The 27,644-nt window shown below is 41.7% G+C and overlaps 1 protein-coding gene across 5 annotated transcripts in view; it reads right to left on the bottom strand.

Moving 5' to 3' along the window:
- The window catches only part of LOC122772761 (receptor-type tyrosine-protein phosphatase mu-like), a 117,420-nt gene that overhangs the window by 28,833 nt on the left and 60,943 nt on the right, over positions 1–27,644 (bottom strand). For 2 of the 5 annotated variants that reach the window (XM_044031027.1, XM_044031018.1), the window contains exons 12-22: positions 27,234–27,270; positions 24,922–24,996; positions 21,030–21,165; positions 18,226–18,255; positions 9,725–9,942; positions 7,911–7,991; positions 7,271–7,297; positions 4,880–4,891; positions 3,627–3,820; positions 2,623–2,631; positions 387–474 (exon numbers count right to left, since the gene is read on the bottom strand). In XM_044031027.1, coding sequence (XP_043886962.1) covers positions 387–474; positions 2,623–2,631; positions 3,627–3,820; positions 4,880–4,891; positions 7,271–7,297; positions 7,911–7,991; positions 9,725–9,942; positions 18,226–18,255; positions 21,030–21,165; positions 24,922–24,996; positions 27,234–27,270 — 907 coding nt within the window. The remainder of the gene's footprint in view (positions 1–386; positions 475–2,622; positions 2,632–3,626; positions 3,821–4,879; positions 4,892–7,270; positions 7,298–7,910; positions 7,992–9,724; positions 9,943–18,225; positions 18,256–21,029; positions 21,166–24,921; positions 24,997–27,233; positions 27,271–27,644) is intronic. The other 3 variants (XM_044031035.1, XM_044031044.1, XM_044031052.1) reach the window with 3 other exon arrangements.

The raw sequence follows: 27,644 nt of genomic DNA, 5'->3' as shown, positions 1-27,644 counted from the left end.
AGGGTCAAAATGAGAGGGTCTCAGCATTAATTGCCTAATTTGCATTCAAGCTCAGCAAAACATAGGATAAGTAATAAGAATAAGAAATGCATATGTAGAAAAATAACCCAGTGAAATAGAAGTTTACATTGTTATAGACACTGCCGAGGCTCCATGTTTTGTGCCATATGCTGCACGGCTTATTTCTCATAACCTACAACACCCTGCAGGAAGATGAATATGAAAGTGGATTGGAAAGGTCAAAGCTGCTCTTGTTGGCTGATAATAAAACTCTGTTTGAGCAGCTTATAGTTATCCAGAGTCACAGGACTGGCCAATAAATCAGCCAGAAGAATGAGGATGGCACACAAAAATTCATGAGCACTGAGGAGGTGCTTTGTACACACATGCAATAATATTCCCATATCGGTTCTTCATGCGGTTCTCATCCTTCTTGGCAGAGTCCCATGGCGCAGACTGTCCTTCAAAAAAGCTCTGAAAAGAGAAAAAAGAGAGGACAGAGAAGAGGGAGATGAAATGTCGTACTGTCGAACTGTAAATGAAAACCAGACTGAAGAAAAAGAGCGGGGCGCTATATTCACGTCATTATTAGACATGAAACAGAGGGAGGACGCTGGATCCCGTGAAGCTGTGTCAAACAGCAAGTGCCATCAGGGCGGAGGCAGCGGGTGTCACGCTCAAACCTTTCCCCTGTGACACTCCGCCGGGGCAGAACCACTGCAGTGAGCTGTCAGTCTGCCTCCTCTAAAGGACTCAATCAAAAAAAACCAAAAATAAATAAATAAAGCCAGGCCATCGTCTGCAGATCAAAACTGCTCAGCTCAGATTACGCTCATGAAATATTTATCATCTCTCGCTGGGGAGATTTCCATTCTGATGGCACACTGGGCACAATTAAGCCAAATTATGAAAATACATCTCCACTGCCAGTGCACTGCTGTTGAGCAGGGGCGGGTGGGGGTTGGCTCCAAGTGCACTAGGTCTGGACAAAACATGTTATTGTTCTGTCTTTTCAATAGTTAGAGAGCTAATGCACATTTGAACAGTCAGCGGATACATAAAGAACGAGACTTTGAGAGTTTTTAGTGAAGGTCAAAGCAGATTGTTTGCAGACTTAAACTCTCTGTAAACTCTGTCTTCGATCATCACTGCTCTTGTAACTTGATGGTTCCCTGTGTCAGGCAGGAGGCCATTTGTCTCACAAATAAAGGCCTTTCAGACCCTTCACAAGGACATATTCCTATATTAAATCCTTTGGATTAGTGATTTCTCTGAGAAACAGCTTTAATATGCTAAAAATAAGAGAGATGCGTGATACAAGTCTCTGCCTCTCTAATATGAAGCATCCGGAGATGAATAATCTTCATTCTGAAAGTTACCTGGCAACTTTAGAATCGTTCCTGTCTGACCTGAATGACCCTGGTCGTCTCAGATCCTCTCAGTCCTGCAGCTGTTTTGTTAAAGACTAATTATATAGTAATGCAGTAGATTGCATGAAAAAAGAAAAAAACATAGATGACAGTTTGAAATTTTAAGGCTTTACACCCACACTGGCAATAATTGGTTAGACAGTGATGGAAAAACAAAGGATGACTCCACATTTTACTAGTTTTTCACCGTCTTTAAACAACTCCCAGTGGCCTGCATGCTTTTAATTTGTGTTTGCACTGCACATTATCTTCTCTGCATAAAAATCACTCCAGGAAAATCTACAGCAATACAAGAGGACTTCACATGTACAAGATGTCAAAATAAGAAATACAGGACGTGGCACAAAGACGGTTCACTGTGTGATTAAAGGAGACTAAAGAACACATTTACACAAAAAAACAGGAGGAAAACAAATGAAACACAATGACACGTTTGTGATCGATGACGTTAAGTTGTTTCCTGCTCCAAACTCTTGGTTAGTTTACGTCAAACATGGCTTTATAAAGCTTTTGCAAAGTTTGCAGTCTAGGACTGGGTCTTTTTTCCAATTACTGCTCATATCTATTTATGTAAATTGTAAATGAACTTTGATATTAAAACATTTATTGACCAAATGCTTTTATTTGTTTTAATAAAACAAATTCAGTGCAGTGGCAGAAAGACACTGTTTCCAAATATCAATACAATATTATTGTATATGTAAAAGCTTTGTAAGGCAACATCTGAATAACTCACAGTTGATGATTAAAGGGAGAACATTTCATGGAAAGGTTCTGGACAGAACTAGGGATGGAAAGATATATCACAAACTCCAGTATCAGTCCGCTACGGTCGTAGAAACAATACAACTGTCATATAAACGTAATAAAACCGTCTGTGCATAGTGAAACATGCCATAAATAGGATTTTTAGACTGTATGGTAATTTACATTTTTATCAGTCTGATATCCAATCCAGTGATTTTGACCAATATCAGACAGAAAGTTCTAAAATAAAAATGTTCAACATTTCTGTTTAATGTCATATTTTGGCAACTTTGCATAGCTTGTGTTGGTAAATGACTGTTTCAGATGAGGTCACATGGGGCCTTCAAAAAAAAAACAGCCAACAAGCACCATCAATCTGTCAGGTTTGTGATATCATCTCTACAAGTCTAAAAAAACTCACAAATAACCAAAAGTATTGGCTTACCTCGTTTATCTGATCCAAAGTAAACGTACAGAATAACAAGAAGCATGGGTCAAAGAGAGATATGGTACAGTGTAAGTCAACAGGTTTACAGGTGAACGAGGCTTAGTCTCATCATCAACATCAAACTTAAAAAGACAGACTGATGGAGAGACGACAGCGAGAACACAACAAATGAGAGAATCGGCTCCATCACACGGGTCCGAGTGTCTCACAGGCGTTTTCTGTGGACAGCTTCGTGATAAAAGGGGACGTGGGACCGGTCTTTGGTCGTGGAATTGCTTCCTCTTGACTGACTGTTAAGCGTTTGCGCGACGCCAGCCGCATGAACCCAAAACACCTTTATCCATAATGGATTAGGCCCAGAGGGCGGCCCAAAGCACTCCCTTTCAACGATCCGATGCTGCAGGTAGCGACGGGTGGCTGCATTATTTAACTCTGTAGTCATGAGTGAGGGGGGGGGTTAATTACTGATAAATCTGGCTCACGCATAGTAAAAGTAGGCAGGGAGGAGGGAAGTGGAGAAAGAAAGCGGGAGGTGTAGATAAGGAGGGAAGACATTAAGCTGAGAGGATGGAGAGAGCGAGAGAGTGAGAGTAAAGAAAGAAGCTGCAAGTGGCATAAGTGGCACTGTCAGTGAAAAGAGATTATACATTAGAAATGAAATGAAAATCATTTCAAAAAACAGGCTGGGATGATGCTGGGGGACAGTGAAGAGGCTGGAGAGTCGCCAGGGCCTGCCAGCCTCCTCCTGCACTAATGACAGGAAATGAGAGGAATAGTTATAGCTGCTCCTCACACATTTTACTGGAGGATCTTTTCTGTTTGTGTGAATCACACCGTAAACACACTGAGACGGGCGGAGTACATTAACTATTTATCATAAAAGAGCATCTGGGGAGAAACACAACAGTGTAAATGACAGACAGACAGACAAGGAGAAGGAGGGGCACAGATGAAGCCTCACATTGGACTGAGATACAAGTCTATCACCAGGCTGACCCTACCTCGTACTCCTCCTTGAAGCCGTAGCCCTCGGCACACTTCATCTGTGTGATGTGCTGGAGGAGGTCGGCCACGCGAATGGCCGGGTGCAGCTGACCGCTCTGGTACGGCACGTCCACCGGCTCGCGCTTCCTCAGAGAGTGAGTGTGAGACTGCACCAGGCTGCTGGTGTCACTGCCCATGTTCTGGCTCTCATCTGTGGGACACAAACACAGACAGGAGACAATCGCATGTCAATCATTAACAGACTCCACAGCATGTGGGTGACTTCATGCTTGTGTCAGTAAATGATGTTCTATGAAATTATTGTCAGGAAAAAAAAAGCTCGTTGACATCTGACTTACGGCCGCTCGCACGGACAGACGGCGCTTCATCTCATTTACTGGTTAGCATTATGTCACCACCCTCTCAGCTAGTAATCTGTTTGTTATGATGGTCATAACAACACAACATCACTGAGTAATAGGATGAGTCATGTGGTGAGAAGGTTCAGGTCCATCTGTCTCAATGTGTGGCTATAATATCATGAGCCTACTGTCGTGTACGACCAGCTTATAGCCATTAAAACACAAGTGAAACATTTACAGCATAAGTATTAAATATGTCAGAATAAAATGCATCAGTGGCTCTAAATATCATTGAGTAATCCAAAAAAAAAATGTTTTTGTTTCCTCTCACTGGCAGAACACTTTACACTTTACACTTTACGCTTTACACTTTACACTTTACGCTTTACACTTTACGCTGGTTCCAGTCCAGCTCTTACTGTAAATCCAGTCAGTGGGCAGACATGAGGCACAGATGCTTTTGGGGCGGGGGAGCCCGGACGATGGAGGGTGTGTCCAGAGACATGGAGAGGAGGAGGATGTGTGTGTGGTGGGGGATTGGGTTGGGTGGTGGTGGTGCAGTGGGCCACAGTGAGCATGTTTGAAACAGGCACCATCAGAAGCATCACAAAGACACACCTCCCATTCTTCCCCAAAAGACTGAAATAAACGAGAGAAAACCTAAAAGAAAATCCCAGGAGGGAGAAGCAGAGATGGGAGGAGAATGCATGGGGTGATGCTGCCATGGGCCACTGTACGCACTTTTACCATGCTAGGCTAATGGTGGCTTGGTGTACGGAGGGTGGTGAAATGCTAACATGTCCACTGGTCATGCAAGAAATAAATAAATGTTGTAATGTCCATGTCAGGATTCTCTGAGTAAACACCACCTCCTTCCCCCAGCCCAGGGCCCACATGGGAAAACTTACCATTAATGGGCACTTTTTAGATTATGTATGTAAAGAGAAGAGAGAGGAGAAGAGAGAGAGGGGGTAAGCAACAATACAGCATGAGAACCTGTTACAGTAGACTGTTTTAGAGCTAACGCTACAGGGCAACATCATGCCTCCTCAGTCCAAACTGCCTATGAATAAGGGGGTGGGGGTGGGGGGAGGGATGTCAAGTGGATGGATGGGGCTAATTTCAACAGTGCAAGACAAAAGTAAAAGAACAAAACAAGGAAAGTCATGGATTTCAGGGAGAACGTAATGAAATACTGGAACAAGCTGCAACTTTGAAAAATGCTGATTATTTTTCAGTATTCTGACGTTTTGAATTTATTCCTGTAATTGCTATAATTATATTTGCATGTACTTGTGGTGACGCCTGTATTTCTAACTTTGTTTTTTTTCGGGGAATGAGCATTGGAATCAGGTTTTGATCATTAACCTCATCTAATGAGACAATGCTGTGACTGCATGTGTCACAACTGAGGGCATGTAACCTTTTTCTGCTGCCGCAATTTCATGTTAATTGTTTCATGCTTCATTAAACGTGGAACTAGCATAAGCAGCTGTCATGACAGCAAAGATGAAAAATGCTGCTTGGATTTGTGTGAGTATAAAACTGTTTGTTTATAGAGCTCCGGACGTCACATGACTTGGTTTCTGTGAAGCGCCATGAGATGCAGCAAAAATGAAGGGGACTGGTGCTTGATTCATGGCACACTTTAAACCCACTGAGATCGATCCATATATGGCAAAACGTGACAGACTAAATATATTTGATCCTTTTACGTCTTCAACTTCCTGATTAACTTCCTTCATCTTCCTCCAGAGGGTCACTGAAAGTTTACAAAAGCCTGGAGGGAAACAAATGGACGCAATCTGTGACAAATATTTAACTCTGAAGTCGACAGGAGACGGACCAGGGCAGCATTGAGTCAATAGTCAAATCACTAAGGAAAATGACCAAGAAGAGTCTCGACACGCATATAAAACTGGCTGCGGCTCTGCCTCACTCACTGGTCCCTCACAGTTGTCTGTCTGTCTGTCTGTCTGTCTTTCTGTGTGTGTGTCTGGTGTCCTGTGGGACGCGGCGCGTTTGATTCGAGGGACTCTCCCATGAAGCAAGTCGTCAAAAAACGCAGCTGAAATACGTAAATATTGAAATTGTCGTTTGTCATCAATCTCTCTCATCGGCAACACCAAGGTGTAAAATTCCCACTATTTTGGATGAAGCCCGATAAAATAACCCTGCAATGGTCGCCATGTTTGGTGCTGCCCTCTACAGGGAGTATTATGTAAGCGCACCAACGCAAAGACCGTGAAATGGACAAAAATGGAATATCGCTGTTCACTGTTCATGTGTCTCTAACTCTACAGAGGTGAAGAGTGGCGTTTCCTGTCAGAGGGCGATTTCGTGGTTGTGTGGCGGCAGCTACAGGAGCTCTACTGCGACTTTTTATTTTATTGAGTATTAAACTATTACACTTAGTAGCAACATTAAGTGCTCTGCTTTTCCAAAAGCATCTGCTGCTATAAGAAGCTCCACTTGAGCTGTGTTTTCCTCAGAGGCCAGTAATAATTAACACAAGAACAAAATGCTCTTTGTATTATTCTATTTTATCACGGAACACGATGAGTAAACACCGGAAAAAACAAAAACAAAACAACAAGTAGGTCACTAGCAGTTAGCCAAAGGCAGGGGAGCAACATTAAAAAGAATAATAGAAAAGGTTGTTGTGTTGGAGGGAGGGAAGGAGGGAGGGAGGCAGGGGGAATGCGTTGTGAGTGGGGCAGGGGGCAGTGTCAATGCTAGACTTTGCATGTTCAGACCAAAGGAACCCTTTTTTGGGGGGGGGAATATTTTGTGAGTTTGTGCTGAGACGCTCACACTGATCCCCCGTGTTCCATGTCTCGGCGCTGTTGCTATGACTTTAGCACACTGTAGCCTCGGCACGGGGCTCCTCCCCCCGCCCCCCGCCGCCCCTTACATCCAGTCCACATGTCTGTCCATGCATATGAGAGGTCAAACACATATATGACATCACACGCACGACACAAGTAATACGGATGGGATGGAGTGAAGCCAGCCTTAGCCTCTCGTTTTGACGAGGGGGAAGGGGAGAGGAGGGATGAGAGGGGAGGGGGGAGGGAGGGAGGGAGGAAAGCAGCAGTCAGGTATGAAGGTGAGGAAGCCATCTTTTGTAAAAGAGCCAAAACAAAACTAGACAATGGAAAAAAAAAAAAGTATATGTGCTTCTTTCTGTCCTCACAGTTAAGTCATATGAATGTTAACTTACTGTCATTTTCTCTAAAGTTACAATAAACAATAACACTAATAATCAACAATAATGGGGAAAGGAAAATGTGTCTCACCTAAGATGGCGGTTGGCACAAAGGGATCTGCTCATACCCCCATAACAAGTGCAGAGGTCGGAGGAGGAAAGAGAGTCGCAGTGAATAGAGAAGCAAAGATAAGTCCACAACAAACAATAGCAACAACAGTTCTTTGTTCTCTTTTGCTTTTCTTGTCAAACTGCACGACAAGAAACTCCTATTTTCTGGGAAAAAGCTAATTATACAGCAAGTTGAGTTGATTATAACTCTCGCTGCCCTTTACTCCATCTAATCAATGAGCTGTGATGTGATAACATAAGACATACAATTAAGGGACATTATGTAGGGAAATTGAAACCATCAGCTAAATTCCAACTGGGTAAACTGATATGAAACACTTTGTTTCATGTGTGTGTGTGTGTGTGTGTGAACCCATCTACAGTCAATTTATCTACCTTCTCATTTGTGAAATTGTTGACTCATTTATAAAGCACACATGAAATATCGGAGAAACTCATCAACACTTAAGTTTCCATTAAAAAAGAACATAAAACTAATTAATACTTGTTGGAAAATATCATATTAATGTATCGTGCACTTTTCTGGTTCCATTCAGCATCACGGCTCCCTGTGGTGAGCACGTCTCTGTTGGCACAGAGGAAATCCAGTGCATGTTTACCTGGGTAGTAGGCGTTGGTGGGGATGGATGTGCTGAGAGTGTTGGCTTTAGGCAGCGTGAGGGAGGAGGGCGACGATCCAGCTGCAGGTGAACAACAGTGCTGTAAGTATTCAGAAGTCCAGCGCGGGACAAACACACACTCACACACTCACACACACACACACACACGGTCCGATTATACAATTATAAGAAACCAGAGAACCCTCAAACAACCCAAGCGCCTCAGGGAACAACATGCAAACTCCACACCGAGATTCAAACGCCGACCTTCTCACTGTGAGGCAACAGTGCTAGCCACTATCCTGCCATGTGGACTCAGAACCTTTAGTTCCAAGTTAAAACAGCAATAGCATTCTATTAAAATGAATGTGTTTGTTAAGCCCAGTTTAAAGTGTCATTATTAGCCAAAACTCATCAGTAAGTCTAAGTGAAACACAGGAGAGGACACGCTTGTTAAAAACACATATGTACAGTTTTACTATGATTGAAAATACACAATTCAAAATTCAATGATTTCTTTCTTGGGCCATAACCTACGTACATCCCTGGAAGATCTGATCGACATCAGTCCTTAAATCCAGACAAACAGACAAAAACAAACCTCCTCGGTGGTATTAAAGACGTCATTTTAAAAAGCCTGAAGTCAAAAATGTTGAAATTCTAAAGAGCTTTCTAAAGAGTAACCAGCATAAACAACCCGAGGTGACGAATGAAGACTGACATGTTTGAGTCATATCATGTTTCCCCGACTGAAGATTTCAAACAAATATTCTCTGCTGTTTATAACCAACCGTAAATGACACTATTGACAGACACAAAAGGTCATAAGCTGTGTGACAGAGGTCACAAGAAAAGGTTCTCAGGACCTGGACCAGCATCAGGTCCTGAGACAGACTAAATAAGAAGTAAAGCAGTTCAATCATTTACGCTGGCAGACAGTTAATCAAGGTCAGAGCATCTTCTGGGCTCATCCTCTGCAGGGGTGCAGAGGATGAGCCCAGAAGATGCTGTGGAGTTTTAATCTGATGGTTTTTGCCTGGGATTATACCAGGTCAAGCCCTGGGTGCAGATTTAGCTGAGCTGTCAATTAAGGATTAGGTTTAACCTGAGATGGAGAAAAAAATGATCACGATGGGTTTCTACTGGTGATCAAGCATTTTAATGACTCTCTTCAGTCTGATAAGTGGGATTTCAGTCAGTCAGTCAATCAATAACATTTTTCAGATGCAAGTTCATTTTAAGCTCATTTAACAGAAATGTATTAGACAAAAACGTGAAACCTTTCCAAAACTAATGTATGCAGCTACTTGTGGATATCTGATACCTATAATGTAGAGGCTACAAACAAATACAGTATGATTGTAATGTATGACCTAAATCTGTCCACAAAGATCAAGTCTCCATGTACGTTATTACATCTTAAGGTTGTTCAGACATGTTGTTCAGGTTAGTTCAGTAGTACGACAAGGTTTGAGTAAGTCTCCAGGAAAATAATCTAAGTCAATGCAATGTCCCCTGAAGTCATGGAAACCAGACTGTATGTGTGTGTCTGGTCCTCACAACTATAAAAGGGTGTTTTGGGGGTTAAGACCTGGTTTTAGGGTTAGAATAAGGTTCAGGTTAAGGTTCGGCATTTAGTTGTGATGTTAAGGTTGTTGCATGAGAATGTGTGTGTGTGAGAGAGGGTTAGAGTAAAATCTCATGGAGACCAAAACCTGGTCCCAGTGAGGCAGAACCTAAGAATTTGAATTGTGGTTCAGTGAAGGTTGATGGTGAAACGGAAGTCGACATAAGAACGCGTGTTTGCGTCTCACCTCGGCCGTTGAGCGTGAGGGTGCATTCACTGCGGGCGTTGAGCGTGAGCGCACACTCGCTGCGCGTGGTCAGCGTGTGGTTGTGCGTGTCCATGAAGGACAGAGCCTCGTCACAGTTGGTGCCCTGCTCCGTGTAGCTCTTGTCCATGGAGTTAACCATTACCGTCATTTCCTGGCGAGTGCTGTTCAGCGTCTCCTTGCGCTTCTTCGCCAATTTCCTTCACAGGAGGAAGAAATAAAGAACAAACAATCAGACACAAAAAAGCCCAACAACAATGACGACACTGGCGTGGATCTGATATGACATTGGTAACGATGTGAATGCAATGAGATGGCTGAGCTGATGTGCTCCAGGTTGTGGCCACATTACGGTTTATTAGGCTCCACGTGCTGTTTTTGCAGGCTGATATAAATCCTTGAAGACGTGGAAAGGTGCGACACCCTAACCCAGATACATCAGTGGCAAGTGATGATTTAAAATTAGCTATAGTATTTGGGGGAGTTGTGAACAGTGAACTGAAACAGTCAAACTGCTTATACTGACCTACATACTTTAAGTTGATGTGGTGGAACCTATAGGCAATCTGTTCCTGATCAAACCCCATTAAAGCCTCGTGTTAGCAGTAAACACACACACACAGATTCTATATATCACTGCATACATTATAAGTCTATTTATGTCATTTCTAATCTAATATTAGCTCTTAGGGATAATTGGTTTACCTGTAAGTGCATAAACAGTATTTATCTTTTTCATTACCAATAATGCCATGTATGTTACTGGGGTGACACCATCTTACTTATGCGGTTCATGCAGACCATTGTTGCACATAGTTTATATATATATGTATATATGTGTATATATATATATATATATATATATATATATATATACATACATACATATATATATATACATAGTAGTTAGGCATAAACTTGGTGGTGACAATGCTCGCCTCACAGAGCAGGGTTTGTGAGAGAGGATGGACTGGCCTGCCTGCAGTTCTGACCTCAACTCATCGAAAACTAGTGGGATCAGCTGTGGGTTAGTGTTAGCAGTGTTTGACCGAGCTGGTGACCAGCATGAGGAGGAGGTGCCAGTTGTGGCTTTACTTGCTTTACTTAATATTTGATTCTATTTTATTCATGTCTTTTTCCATTTATAGATTTATAGATATAGATTTAAAATCATAAACGTCTTCTTTTCTCTAGACTGGCCCCCTCTTGACCAGACTAGATGCTCCTTAGACCCCTGGCTCCAAAGACCTGGATTTAACCTTCACCTGTGACCTCATGGAGGAAAGAGGAAGTGACTCACATAAGAGATTTAAACACCTATGTGACATCATCATTCTGAGGAGTACATGTAGTACAGAAAAGTTCACTACGGACAAATGGTGAGAAATCTGCTGCTGCTGCTGCTGCTGCTGCTGCTGGCGGTGTAAAAATGAACTGTGGCAGCACTCACACTAATCCTCTCTATGTGACCCGTCTGCCTCTCTGAATGGACAACTGCTGTCTAATGACGCACTCCTGCTGCTTTGTTTTCGCAAACCTCCTGTGTTTGTTCAATTGTGTCGCTGTCTCGTGCCATATGGCGACAAACCCCCGCTGCCTTCAAACAGTCATTTGCTCTGAAGGCCGCGACGTGAGGCTAATAGTGAATCTTTTATTTCGGAGAGGAAAGTGACAAAGTAGTGACATTTTCATCTGCTGGACCCACTTCTTTGGTCTTTAATATGCAATTAAATCCAGGAACAAAATGGCAATCTTGTCTTCTTTCTCTTTTTTCCTATCATAGATAGCTTCATTTTGTTACAAGGAGGAGTGAGGAAGGAGGCGGGGGGGAGCTGTATGTACCCCAGGCAATATTCAGACTGATTCAGCACTGTGTGAACTCATGGGGAAGACTGTTAAAAACCACTAGGAAATATTCTTTATGACTGAATCACTGCCCAAGACTTTGATTCATTCATTCATTGTGTACCACTTTATCCTCCACATGAGGGTCACAGGGGCCACTGGAGCCAATCCCAGCTGACGTAGGGTGAAAGGTGGGGTACATTCTGGACAAAAATTCACTCTCACATTCACATCTACAGCCTTTAGAGTCCAATGTGGGACTGTGGGAGGAAACTGGAGAACCAACGCACACGCAAACTGCACGCGTGACTGTCCCAAAGTGTGGAAATTTAAACTCCATGCAGAAAGTCCCTCGACTGGACGGGGGTTGTGAAAAAAAGGAGGCTGCAAAAATGAGTAAAGCACCAGCAACACACTGGGATGGTTGCCACAAGCGCAGTGGGGGTTCGATGAAGATGAATTGGCATGCTATTCTCTCCTCATTTGTAAGGGAACTGTTAATGATCAATGACTATAATACAGGGTCTGATACAACACCATGCGTGTGTGTGTGTGTGTGTGTGTTGATGAATGTGACCATTTATCACCTCCTGCAAATAGTTAGCACATGTAAAACAGCAGCAGTAATTGATCGCTGGCAGACACGTGTGACAATAACATCACAAATGTCTCCAAACTGCTGTGAATATTAAAGGGACAGAGACGGATGGCAGAGGCGTCTGTAGAGGTAGAAAGTGAGCAAACAAGCCAAGTAACTAGAACAGGCAACTTCTCATTAGAGGGATTGTCTGCAGTTCAGCACATGACAGGCCCGGTTGGATGTAGGATCTAAGTGAGCAGTGAGCTCCTAACTCCATGAGAGTTGAGCTGCTCAGATCGTGTGTCTGTTCAGTGGGAGGTGAGTCTGCAGCACGCTTCAAAACCTCATGCTCAGCGTGGTGGGCCTGGTTTGTTTCAGTGCTGCAGAAGCCTGAATCCTGTGACACTGGGACAAAGACGGCTTCATTAGTGGATCCAAACATGTGTGTGTGTGTGTGTGTGTGTGCACATGTTAGATGACTGACACCCAGCTGGGAGGGGCTACAGAAGCAAATTTAATTAACCCAGTGGGGGCATTTCACTGGATGTTTGCACACTGTTTCAATTCAACCTTTTCTTTAACACATCTTCCCACAAAGTTGTCTGCTCATCTCATCCTTCATCTACTGTACATTTACACTCTGACAAGTGCAGAAAAGCTGAAACTCTCATTTTAGACTATTTAGTGATGCACAGTATTGGATATAAACTTGACTGCTGTAAACTGATCCTCTGATGCTCAGCGTCAAATTATGCTTTTCTGCTGATTTATTATTACCACTATTATTCCTTCTTAAACAACATGTGGCAGTATCTTTACTTTTGATTCTTTTTGTATTGTTGTACTATCATACTTGGCAATAAAGCTCTTCTGATTCTGATTCTGATTCTGATTCTACTAGTAGTTTAACTCTGATAACTCTATAGTGCTTTAATCACGCATTGCTTAGACCCATGGATCTCAAACGGTGGTACATGTACTGCTAGTGGTACATGAGTTTCCTGTGGTGGTACATGCTGTGTATATACCAGGGGATGTGATTGGAGTGGGAGGAAAAACAAAACATGTATCAAATAATAATTAGTCACCTTATCTCTTGCTCCCCTTAATAAAGTATTTCTGATTCTTAATGTCTGACTTATTGTATGTCAGTTGAGACTTAAGTATTTTTACAGTGTAAGAAAAAGTGCAAGCAAGTGTGTCAGAAGCCGCACTTTATGTTGCCCTTTATTGTTAAAACCGGACGTACACTTTCCCTTTGTTTTACATTTAGGGCCCTAAAATATCCACAATGTGGAAAATGCAGATGGAATCTTGTGGAAGTAGTCAGCTGAAATAGAGAGGGGACATTTATGCATGTGGGACAATCACAGCTTCCCTTCACAACCTCAGCGTCCATTTGAGACAAAACTGCCATCAAAAAAGTTACGGACTCCTGAATTCAACTGAACTCATAAAAAACGAGCACGCTACAAGCACGTCAACAGATTAAAGACTCATCAGTAAACAAGGAGGGGGTGTGGCCTGAACATGAGCATATCCTCTGACAAACTCACCAGTATCTAAAGTACAGTGTGTTGAAGAAAAACCATAATATGCTTAAAAGCAGTTTTTGTTACTGACAAACTCTGTATTTCAGACGTAAAGAACTTGATAAAACAGTACAATGTTGTGTTGCATAAATACATTTACTTGTATCAGGTCGTTTTAAGACACTTTTGTCTGATAAAATAAGAGTTCAGAACATTTTAAAAGTTAACTAGTTAAGCTTTGCTTCTCCCGCATTCCCTTTCGGTTATGTATATTGTGTGAACTGCACTGTGATGTGATGAGTGATCTAAATGTCATGACCGAAATAAACAAATAAATAAATAAAAAAAAGAGAAAAATGGAATAGAGAAAAAATAAAACCAGATTGACAATAATGAAACACTGTGTTTCACTATGATTGAAGTGACTACTACTACAACTAAAAAAGAGAGAAACATCAAATGCTTTGGTCTTTGTATCAGGACTTAAAACTTGCAACATGAATTTACTTAACTATAAAAATAAAACAAGTGGAGGAGCCTTTTATGGTGTTTATTTTATTTGGCAATTTAATACAGTGGCATTTGCAATATCTCAGACTATAATAATCTACAAGTACCACTTTGTAATCCTCTGAAATTGTTGTTTTGACTTTTATGAATCTCTTCATCCAACACATTTCTTAACTAAAGTATTTTTTTATTAGTTTACAAATTATTCTACAAAGCACATTTTTTCCTTGTCGTAATGTCACTGTCGATATTACGCCATAACTGTGACAGACTTCATTATATCGTGCATGACTTCCAACAGAGACTATTACACGTGAATGAACGGCTGATTTTCTTTTCTTTCTTTTTTTGCGTTAGGCTTTTCTCATTTTCTCTCACTGATATAAAACTGCAAGGTGACAGGCGTGTAAAGCTGTGTTTGCCCAGAGGGGCCACTCAATAAAATGCATCCCCTCTTCATACCTAAAGGGATTTACATGATATAAGTGACCAGATGTCAGATGGAATGGAACATGTCATTCCTCCACAGTTTTGGGAGGGATTGGATTTATCTTTTACGAGCTGAAACAACAACACAGCTGCCACAAACACTGAGTATGCATTTATTTTAAATAGACCAAATTTAATATATATACATATGTATATATGTGTGTTTTAACATTACTCTTAGCTCTGTTTTGTTCACTCCAAACTTCTCTCATCCTGCTAAAGGAGCCATTATATTTATAATATAAGATGCTGAATTTGTATTCCGTCTCCCGTTTACTGCCTGGTGTATAACAGGTTTGTTTTAAACATTGATCTTCATCAACTGTGTTGAGTGAGGGTGAAATATTGTCCACAAATCAAAATGATCATCTTAATCTCGCAAAAAAAATACAAAGCAAAGTTCTTTCTTTAATGAAATGCACACTAATAATCATGATTATCAAAATGACAGTGCAAATATAATTACAGTGCAAGATATTGGGGGGAGCTTAATGCAGGTTTAATATAAGAAAACAATTAATGCTATACTTTAGCAAGTGTCTCTTGGTAGAACAGCTGAAATAATACATTTTTAGAAATAATAAAATTGGGTCCAGTTGTGTTCTGCGCTGTAAGAGACGGCAGCATTTCCATTTTTTTCTTTTATTTCCCGAGGGAACCTCCCAAAGGGATTAATAAAGTCGTCTGTCTGTCTGTCTAAAAGCTATATGATAATTATATAATGCCTTTTTCAATACTGAATTAATTCATGTACAACAACATCATCTTTTTTTGCTTATTCACTTAGTTAAATGTATTTCATGATAAATTCAATTCAATTGTATTTGTATAGCGCCAAATCATAACATACATTATCTCCAGTACATAGACAACATAGAAAATACTTAAAGAGGGAATTGATGTTGCATACCTGAACTATGACGACCGTAATAGAGTACAACTACTTAACATGCCTGCTGCTTGATGGATGAATCCCATGCACATGGGAATAAAGAGCCAATTGCAAGCCTCACCCTGAGCCAGTTGGTCCATGTCTCGTCCCCAGTAACAGCAGGCGCAACGGCCAGTGCAACCATGTGATTAAAAGAACGGTCACATATTTGATCACACATGTAACTGCATCTCTAATGAGCGAGCTGACTGATGTTGCGTTGCATGCATGGCCCCTGCAGCCACCTCTGGCAGTACACCTGAAGTGCATATTTTGGGGAGTGTGGGATGTTCTCGTGTCTTTAAAAAAAGACTTTGATGAATGCATGAAAACATTAATGAGGCTCATCAATCATGGAGGTGTTGTAGCAATATCAAGGCTGCCATCAGATGTGCCTGATGATCACTTCAGAAAAGAGAGAGCTCCTTCAGCATGCAGTCTATAATTAAGTTGACAATATAAACTTTGGATATGTGCGATGTATTAGTCAGATGTGCTTGAGAACTAAGTTCAGACAGTTATAACGAAGTTTTCAGATTACGTCTTTCTACTTGAAGGTGATAATCAGGCAGATAAACGCACCTCAGCTGCACCTGAGACACAAATACAGACTGTCATGCTTTATTGAGGCCGCCACACTGCAATGTTTCTACAGCAGAGCATCACACTCTGTCGCTCCATCACTGTGAGCATCAAGCTGATACTAAGGACAATATATACTCTATTGTTAAAGATTATGAATGCTTTTTTTATTGGTCATGGAAACACTGACAATAATATTAAAATAAGAGTGTGAACAGTGAATATCCACTAAGCCATGGCTGGATATTTAAGCTAACCCTAAGCTCAGCCCTATCCTGGCCCTAAACCCTAAGCTCAGCCCTATCCTGGCCCTAAACCCTAAGCTCAGCCCTATCCTGGCCCTAAACCCTAAGCTCAGCCCTATCCTGGCCCTAAACCTAAGCTCAGCTCAACCTATCCTGGCCTAAAGTCCTAAACTCTAAGCTCAGTCCTATCCTGGCCTAAACTCTAAGCTCAGTCCTATCCTGGCCCTAAACCCCAAGCTCAGCCCTATCCTGGCCCTAAACCCTAAGCTCAGTCCTACCCTAAACCCCTGCTCCAGTCCTATCCTGGCCCTAAACCCTAAGCTCAGTCCTATCCTGGCCCTAAACCCTAAGCTCAGTCCTATCCTGGCCCTAAACCCTAAGCTCAGTCCTATCCTGGCCCTAAACTCTAAGCTCATACACTGATTTTACCACTGCTCTGCTTGGGTTCAAACTGGAGTCAATTGAAAACCCAGCGTGCCTCATTCAGACACAGAAGGATACCTTTTGCATCCGTCAGGCGACGCTGACTTAATGTCCTCTTAATGGAAGAGGAGACTCGCCCACAATATGAAATTAGCTGTCAAATCCTTGACTAGTTCTGCGTTTTGTTGTTGTGGCTGTTTTCATACAGCTGCATCCAGTGGCATTACACCACAGAGTGAGCACACAGTAATTAAAATAAGAAGAAAGCAGAATTTTGGATTGTTTCACTGACATCTCTTCCTGCTTCACTTGGCCAACGTGTGCATGCACTCGCAGCTTTGATGACACGACTCCTCTAAGTCATCTTGCTTTCCGTTGGAGACAGCTGTGATCTACTGTGAGTGACACCCAGCAGTATTCAGAGTAGTATTATCTCCAGGTGTATTCTGAGATGTTCTTTGATGCGAGGCAGCCTCCTTTCTCCCCTCTGATCACAGCCAAACTCAAGACAGATTAACTGGCATCCATCACAAAGACTGTACAGAGGGAGCGGTGTGAGCTACGGTGGCGAAGGCAGAGCTGCAGAATAAGCTTCTTTACCGCTCACACGTGTGATGTACAATCATCTGTTATATTAAGAGGGAATCAAGCGTAGCTATTGTTTCCTGACGTTGAAGGCGTGCCAATAGAAAGCTGTGATCAGCTCGGCTTGTTCAGTGGCATCTTGTCAAAGACGCAACCCCACCATCACCATCAATGGGATGAACGTGCAATAATAATAATACTACATGCATGGGGAAAAGATGAGAGCTGAGATGTTTGATGGCATAGTGAGAGAAAATAGAAGCTATAAATGATCACATGCACATGGAGCCAATATTGGTGAGACCAGCACGTAATTCTCATGCTTCCATTTACTTTCATTCAGTCAAACATCTAAAACCAATTCATTCTCTAGTGTTATTGACTGAATTGTGGATATTTCTTGTGAGTGTATACAAAATATTTGAACGACCTCATTGAGGTTCATGTAAAGCATGGATGCACACTATAAAAAAAGTCAAGAGAAGTGAAATCACTGGTGCGAGTCGCATTGATTTGTTTCCCCCTTTCACATGATGAGTTTCATGATTTAGATCAGATTAACAAACACTTTAAAAGTCTTGCACAAAAAGGTCTGTGGCAGGTTTTTGTGTTTGCCCCCCCCCAGCAGATATTTACAGCTGGGTCTCTGTAGTGGCTCTGGGCTGGACAAGGACCTGACAGGGCTCTTTGCATGCATGGGGGGAAAAAACAGCGTGTGGGTGAGACGCGCGGCACTAACAGAACACAGAGTGGTTACTTACAGGTAGTAAGTGTAGGAGTGATAGGTTCTTCTGCCGAGTGGGGTGGTGGTAGGATTTAAGCAGTGGAGGAGGAGGTGAGGGGGGTGAGGGGGGGGGAGGGGATGGAATGAAAAGGAAAGAAAAAAGTAAAAATATTAATGTTTTGGAAAAAAGAGTCGAAATGAACAAAATCAGATATGGTGGCATACGTGGAGGTAAAACTAGTGAGTGTGAGGTCAGAGGTGATCGCTTGGAGTCATGTCATGCTTTTGTTGTGGAGGAATTCAGTGACGCATTATTTTGACAGTCCATCGTTGACTCTCTGTTAGTAATCAACATCGTTTCAACAGATCATCAGTTGACGCTTATTCAACTGATGACATACAATTAACTAACTGCCATAGAAAAGTGTCTGTTAACTAAACTGACATGAAACTACTTCTCTGTAGGTGGTGCCAGCACTCTCTACTTGTGATTAGTCTGTCACTTGTCAGCCGTCCTATAGTCAAATTTTAGTCTGTAAATGTGTATCAGGACCATGGAAGAAAAGTGAAGAAGACATCAGTGTCACCTGATTATTTGTTGACATGTAAATCTTTCAGAATCTCGCACTTTGATTTGATTCTAATTCCTCAATTACTCAATTAAAACTTGACTCAAAACGGATTTCTGTTAATCTGAGGATCTACTCTAACGCTGTGTGCTGTCGTCATGAAATCAGAATTAACACAATCAAATCCAAGAATTTATCTTTACATTTATTTGAGCTAAACTTGTAAAAGTGAAAAAGTTACGTGAGGGTTTGACTTGCCTTGGCTCACTTGTAAGGATGAAAGTGAAGCCTTTGTTTTCTAATATGTTGTAAGGGCACAGATCGATCAATCAAAACTGAAGCAAAGTTATTATTTAAAAAACAACAACAACAACGACAAAAAAAGGGATCTTCTGAAGTTCACAAAACTTTGGTGTTCCCTCACAATAACTTTTGGTTTCCCTCCCTGCGGGGCCCCTGCGGCCCTCAGGCGGCCCTCAGGCAGCCCCTGCCTGGCCGTGGATGGCACTTGCTCCCAGTGAGACGTCAGTGGATGAAAGACTGTAGTTCCCTCACAATATAGCCTGTTATAGCTCTGTATATTGTATAGCCATGCATTTGTACGGCCAGGATAGGGATCCATTTTCTTTTGACACCTCGAGTTCCCATGAAACTGAATACCTGTTGATTACTAGTAGAGTGTGGACTATCAAAACAAAGTGATTCTAGAAATTCAACTGATATGAGGCTAATTAGCACAGTGAGGACTGTAAATCAGAAGAAACCATGCTGTGGCTAAACCCCATGTTTATGAATATGTAAATGTTACCCACCTATAAAGAAATTACCATATCTGACCTCCAAGGCCGAACTCTAATGAGTGGATGGAATGTCTAAACACAACTCTGATTCCCCGTTGGTGACGGTAAATGACACACAATTCAATCAATGAAGTCATCTCCACCTCTGCTTTGATTAAGGCTAATTGAAAACAATTCCATTACTGTGTGCTGATTTTCACACCACATCCACTGATCACTGTGCTACACCAGCAATAATCTGTAGAAAATGAAGGATCTCATATAACAGTCAAAAATCAACATGTGATATAAGGATTTTATTAGTACACAACCCCGACACTCCACCACATTTACTTCTGCACTGACCTTTACCCTTTGAATCAAGACCAACAATCCAGATGTATAAAAGCACTGTTAACATGACATTCAAGAATAAACTTGAATCTGCCAATAAAAGCTTTGCAGAAACTGTAAACGCTGGTGGGAACAAGAAAAGGGTTGATGTTTGTTGAGCTTCAGCTCCTGTGACTGCTGAGAAATGTACAGAAGCTCTCTCCAGTGTGGCGTCCAGTGCTAATGTAAACTTATGCCTTCAGCTACGAGGCCATCCTCTTTCCTTTTAAGCCTTTCATCATATTTTCTTTCTTATCTCCTCCACGCTTCACTCCATACCACAGGCCTCAAAAAAGTCCAGTGCCATTGAAGTGCTGTACATTTGTTTGAGCGTGTGGCGGAAAAAAGGGGATTAATTTTTCATGGCACACTGTATCTCATGGCTGTAAACAGCCTTAATGGGGCGTATCAACATAATCAAATTAATTATTTACCACGACGCTGACAATACGACTGTTTGAGGGAGGAACAGAAACGACTTATTTGTGGGAACTACAGTACTGTGCAAAAGTCTCAGGGCATCAGCAGCTTTGTTGTGTTTTATGTCTGTCAAATTATGTGATTAGTGGCATTTAGATTGGAATGATGGGACTTAAGCATGGTCCACATGGTAAACCTGGAAATGGTCCACAGGAGTGGGAAAATCTTAAAAAGGCTACTCTTACGTTTGGTCATAGTCTCACATCGATGTTGAGCTAACATTCACTCTGGCTCACTTTGTCGTCATCCTGTTTGGTGTGTTTGCTTTAAGATAACAATCAAGTGACTGGAACCATCAGGGATTCTCAATCCTGGTCCTCGGGAGCCACTGACCTGCATGTTTGAGATGTTTCCAACACAGCTGATTCAAATAGTCAGCTCATTAACAAACACTGCAAAAGCCTGTTAACTACCCATTTATTTGAATCCGGTGCTAGCATTACGGCTAGCACAGTTGTACCTCTGTGGCACACAAACACTCTACACTGACCACTGGAGTGAATGTGAGCGGTTGTTATGTTTGCGATCATGTGGAGAAATGATACAGCGTTGGTAAAACAAAGCATCTGATGACCTAAGACTTTTGCACAGTACACAAATCAGCATTAGTATGAACGTACCTTTTCTTCATGAGGAGAACGACCCCTAAGAAGATGATGACGAAGAGGAGGATGCCAGCAATGACCCCTGCAATCTTCACTGTGTGGTCAGTTTGTTTTTCTGGCTCAACAGCATCCGGTTTGTGAGTGGCTGCTCCTGAAATGAAATCAAACAAATCAAGTGGAATTCAGTTCAATGTGAAATCGAAAGACTATTTTCTATTGTCGTACATGAATTCAATGGCACACAGTATCATTGATTAGGCTCTGTAAGGGGCCAGACGTTGATGAATCAATACACTGATATTCAGTGGTATTCTGTAGACCGGGGTATCAGTGCACATTTATTGGCTCAGAGTCACGTTTATTCTTAAAGTAAGCCACTCCCTGTTGTCCACCTTTTGTCCCTGAGTAGAAATGAGGACTCTAAATCAAGCTGCACTGGGAGCGATAAGTGTGCGCCATCTTTACCTTTACTTAATCATGTTTGTTGCAAACAGTTGCATGACTGTGGAAAAATGTAGAATGCAGGACAACAAAGATAATACCCAATAAGATTTAGAAAAAAAAGCCTGAAATAAGCCAAACATTAAATATCAACTCAGGAGGAGATAGCCAATGACGGCAGACACAAAGAGAGAGGGAAGCAGCTTGTTTTAACAGCATCTGCTTCCTGGAAAGTGATAAGAAGCACTTTGAGGATGACAGCGACGCTGGAATCACAACTGTCCACCTGAACAACACCATTATTTCTTGTCGCCAGGGGTAAATTTAGAATGATAAATTGTTATGTCAGCCAAATCTGTTTTCCGAGCGAGCCTCTTTCACTCCTCAGCGTTGGCATTTTCTCCTGCTATCAAAAAAAATAAAGCATCCAATGCCAGGCTGCTACTTGTGACATATTGTTCTTGGTGCGGTGGTTTGTTATCTGCAGCCATTCCTTTGTTTAGACATCAGTTTTTACGGCAGAGTGGTGGAGGATTTTTAGGAGTGTGCACTGAGTTAATGTGGTCTGAATATACTGCTTCACACTGACACACCCAGTGATGATGAGCACCTAACAGGCTACAAATGCTTGTCGCTGGGGGTGGAAGCTTTTTAAAAACATCTTAGTAAAAGTCGTAGAATGTTGTCGACAAATGCACATGTGACCCAGGAGCAAATCTTTAGATAGTTTTACTTTAGATACAATTAAGTAATTAAGTATTTTTACAATTCTGTGGAAGACAAATGGACCCACTGAAAGGGTAGAATTCTAGGGAAGGGAACCGCAGGCATGACATGGGGGGGCCTATTTTATGGCCATGAAATAGTCATTAAATAGAAATGTGTGCACACAAACTAGTATTTCGTAGCTATGAAATAGATGTAAGGTGAGCACCAATCACGTCACTATAGGCGATGCAGCAGCTGCAGCCACACCGCGCCCTCGGGGAGAGGCGATTCTGGGATTTATAATTGATCATGCGCTATGGTGATTGTGCTAACCCTCAATAGTAATGCATGGGTGAAGGGAGTGAGAAAACCGGGGCTCCTGTCAATCAAAATTTCCGTAAAGACAAACACTTCACAGTGGAAAATGTCTTCAATATCGAGCTGCTGGAAATGTGTGACCCTGTGTGTGTGTGTGTGTGTGCGCGGCTTCTTGTTGTTGATGTAAGAGGAGGGATGACTGTGATCGGATAGCGGTCGGATCTTGATGTGGACTGATGTAAATGCGTGTGGACGACAGAAAACACAGCAGGACATCATAGCTGAAATAAACCTCACACCATTGTGTCAGTGGTGACGTGTTACTTTTCAAGTGCATCATCATTTGTTGTCCAGTGTTGTTGGTGAGTTGATTCTGTGTGTATGTCAAAAATAATCATGCAGTAAAAGCATCATCTGATGTGGTTTATGCAGATTGTCTAAGATTTCTGTGGCGCTGCTTCGATCTCATCATGCTCCATAAACTTCACATTACTGTACGATTGTTTGTCTATTTATTTAAAAAATGCCTTTTTGTCAGAGTCAGCGATGATTTCAGCACCACGGTGACACTGAACAGCTCCTCTGCTCTTTCACCTCTCAGCCGTCTTCCGTTGTGTAAATGTCACAGTGATACTGTAGTGAGGGAACATTCTGCCAAATGTACTACGACAGAAACAGACATGTTCGAGTTTTTCAGTGTGTTACATGATTACTCTCTGTTTCAAATCTCTACGTGAGCAACAAAAAGTGGAGGAGAATTTTTGTGCTGAAATAAAGTTAAGATTAACACAATAATTAGAAACTGAGATTTGAACTGATAGATGCTGCTTTCCTGTGAATCTCACACATCTTCATGCTGAGTTTCCTTTGGTGTTCTTACAGTTGTTACAAATGCAGCAAGCAACACTTAATCTCCCAGAAATAATGAGAAATATTCATGAAAAGGGGATTAACACTGACACATGAAATGTCAATGGCACCTCAAACCTGCCTCTCATGTCCAGTACTACTGAGAAGAGACAATCAGTGTGTTTACATGCATGTTAAAAGTCTTATTGTCTTATTTATTCAGACTAAGACAATAATTTGGTTTTCTGAATGTCATGTAAACAAGTTAGTCTGACTAAAATTAAGCCAGTCTTAATCTAACGCGCTTTCTCACTGCACAGTTACCGCACGGCTCGACTTTATGTCGGTTTGTTTTCTTTTCCATTAGAGATACAGTAGAGATGCAGCAGAGATGCAGTAGAGATGCAGTAGAGATACAGTAGAGATACAGTAGAGATGCAGCAGAGGTACAGTAGAGATACAGTAGAGATGCAGTAGAGCACAGTAGAGATGCAGTAGAGATGCAGTAGAGATGCAGTAGAGATACAGCAGAGATGCAGATGCAGAGATGATACAGTAGAGATACAGTAGAGATGAGATGCAGAGATGTACAGAGATACACAGCAGATGCACAGAGATACAGTAGAGCAATAGAGATAGAGATACAATAGAGATACAGCAGAGATACAGTAGAGATGCAGTAGAGATGCAGTAGAGATGCAGTAGAGATACAGCAGAGATGCAGCAGTAGGAGATGCAGAGATGCAGTAGAGATGCAGTAGAGATGCATAGAGATACAGTAGAGATACAATAGAGATGCAGTAGAGATACAATAGAGATACAGCAGAGATACAGTAGAGACACAGTAGAGAGATGCAGCCAGAGATACAGCAGAGATACAGTAGGAGATACAGCAGAGATACAATAGAGATACATAGTAGAGATACAGTAGAGATACAATAGAGATGCAGTAGAGATGCAGTAGAGATAATACAGAGATACAGCAGAGATACAGTAGAGATGCAGTAGAGATGGAGATACAGTAGAGTAGCAGAGGCACAGATACAGTAGAGATGCACAGAGGTACAGTAGAGATACAGGAGTAGGAGTGCAGAGATACAGAGCTACAGTAGAGATGCAGTAGAGATGCAGTAGAGGTGTAGGCACCAGTAGAGATACAGTAGAGATACAGTAGAGATACAGTAGAGATGCAGTAGAGATACAATAGAGATACAGCAGAGATACAGTAGAGATACAGTAGAGATGCAGTAGAGATGCAGTAGAGATACAGTAGAGATGCAGCAGAGATGCAGTAGAGATACAATAGAGATGCAGTAGTACCTGGAACAACACAGAAATTCATACATTTAACAAGGATATGTCTACAATCTCAATATGGAGTCTTGAGTATTTAGCGACTGAACTGACGAAAGCCAGCGATCGTGAGCTGCATCACAACAGGAAGTAGTGAACTAATCTAAACACCTAAACGTGCACGCTGATTCACACACACACACACACACACACACACACACGTAGTGTTTCACTGCAACAATAGACATGTACAGGCTAGAACCAGGTTGTGGTCAGAGAACGAGGTTCAGGGTCTGACCTGTTAGTGGGTTGTCACCGGCTGCTGGGACGATGCGGATGTACGGGGTCGTGAGCTGAGTCACAAGTATGGCGGCTGAGTAAAGTCAGTGGATCCAGCAAAGGCAAGCAGTAAAAAGAGGGAGAGAGAGACAGGCAGAAGGACGGAGAGAGAGAGACAGAGGGACGGAGAGAGAGAGGAGACAGAGGGACGGAGAGACAGACAGAGGGAGGAGAGACAGACAGACAGAGAGAGAGACAGACAGAGGGGAGGGAGAGAGAGACAGAGGGAGAGACAGACGGAGGGAGAGACAGACAGAGGGAGAGACAGACAGAGAGAGAGACAGACAGAGAGAGAGACAGACAGAGAGAGAGAGACAGAGAGCAAACTGAATTTCCACACCACCACTTCAAATTGTCATGCAACACTGAGGAAGTATTAGACAGTATTTTACATTTAGTCACAAACAACGAAACATTTCAAACTCATGAATAATACATTTATTATATAATAATTCACGATATAATTTATTATATCGTGTAAATAATTGAGGACCTTTGACCACCAACATCTAATCAGTTTGACACAATGGTGATAGTATCGCAATATCATCACATTTCTATTGTAATTACTATGTAATAGCTTACTAATAACATGTGTTTATGTTATGTTATGTATGTTAATTATACACTGATAGTACACTGTAGTAATTAGAGTTAGCACAGTATTACCTGATGGCTGCACTGCAATATCATCTGCTTATTACCAACTGTAAATAAGATGTGTTTACAAGAAGAATGTGATTGTGTTCTTACTATTTTTTATTGTTATATATCATTGCATGTATTGTTCTGCTGGTTTTACACCTTTCTTATGATTTTACACAACTGTGTGTGTTTAGGAACTGTCCTAAATGTCTTTTAGTGACAGTTTTTATGTATGTTGGACACGTGAAAGACACAGTTTTTGTAGTCTCTAAAGAAAAGATATTAAATAATGAACCAATAATGTTTCAGGGTTGAGGCTCTTGGTTTGAACCCCTTTTTTTCTACGTTGTTTTACAGCATGATGAGCTGTTGGCTGATGTTGGAACAGTGAACCATGTAACTGCCCTGTGATTGGTCAGGGGATGGATGTTTATCCTGAGCCCAGACAAGCTGCTGAAGTCTGGCTATAATGCTGAAAAGGTTATTATATATATATATATATATATTGTGCCAAATTGGAAGAAATTCCCTGGAGGCATCACTAATTTGGTATCATGTTCACGAGAGTGAGACGGCCACAGCTTGACACCAGTGCAGACGCAGAAAAATGTCTCCTCTCAGCTGATAAACTGCTACTTCAAGTTTATGCTATTTGATTTCAGCCTGTTGAGCCGTGCAGATGATGAGGATATCTGCATCTCTGTGCAAACTCCACAGTGATATGAGACTGTTGGGCTGTTGGGTTTCCACAGCTCGGAGCCGAGTGTGACGATGGACTTCATCATTCCTAATGAGTGGAGCAGGATGTAGAGGCAGCATGGCTAAGTACCTGCAGACCACGGTGAACACACACACACACACACGCTGACAAACACATGTTCTTCACAGGAGCATCAGACTGCACAATGAAACTAAATCTGTTGTTATTGTTATTTAATGATGTCACTGTCAGTGACTCTCACTCAAACATGTATTTGGTTTCTTGTTCATGTAAAGTGTCTTTTAGCACTAAAATGCTATAAAATGGATTATTATTATTATGTTTTCATGCTTGTGGGTTCATTTGTAAGTGAGTCCTTCTTTTAGCAACTTCTTACCGTTTTTGGCGTCTGATTTTTTTTTGAAGTATGTTTCCATTCACTTTTTAGTTAGTTAGTTAGTTAGTTAGTTAGTTTTTATTTTTGGTAAGAATCTACTCATTGATGACGTCATAAGAAAATCTGCCACATTTTCAACAAATCCCTATGTCATAATAGACCAAATGTGAAATATCTCCGTTTCTGTTATGTATATGCAGGATTGAATTTCATCCAGATTACGGATTACGGCAGTTTCAATTTAACATGGCTCGCTCCCATTTAACAAGTTCAGACGAGTATCTCTCAGTGATCAGGATGAATTTGGATGGTAATAATAATAATATAATGTTATAAACACACCCAGAAAGTAGAAATCTCAGGTGGTGGTGGATAGCTGCGCTCTCTGTCTTTGTGTTCTTACTATTTCTTATTGTTGTTAACATTATTGCTGATGTCATTGCTGCAGTTGCATGTTCATTTAGTTAGTTTTCAGAAATCACAAGCAATGGGAGACAAACTCATTCCCACGTCTGATCCATTGTTTTACCTTTGGTAGCGACTCGTACACAATCGATTTTGGTTTCCTGCGCAAAAAGGAAATTGGGGAGAAGGGGAGAGCAAATAATAGAGGGAGGGAGAGAAAGAGAGAGAGAGATCAGATATAACGTATTAAAACCACACGTACAAATATGACAACAGGAACAACACCTTTCTAAAAAGCCGTGGTTACAACAAACAGCTCGGCCAGTTCCACACCGTCCGCCTATCATCTGTTGAGCTCAATGACTGTGACACAAAACGCAGTAAGGCAAGAGGAGCCCATAGCACAGATTAGTGGTGCTGAGCTGCTGATTTGTCAGCCAGCAGCGATCTGTCGGCAGCCTGCAGCTCAAGGTGGTCAGCCACTGTGGAGAAAGCGGAGCTGTGTGACAAGCACCGCTGAACCCTGCACGCAGCG

Source organism: Solea senegalensis, linkage group LG1 (genome assembly GCF_019176455.1).
Source record: "Solea senegalensis isolate Sse05_10M linkage group LG1, IFAPA_SoseM_1, whole genome shotgun sequence".
Classification (NCBI taxonomy): Eukaryota; Metazoa; Chordata; class Actinopteri; order Pleuronectiformes; family Soleidae; genus Solea; species Solea senegalensis.
Note: the sequence above shows the minus strand (reverse complement) of the source record. Positions and strands in the feature narration are given on the sequence as shown.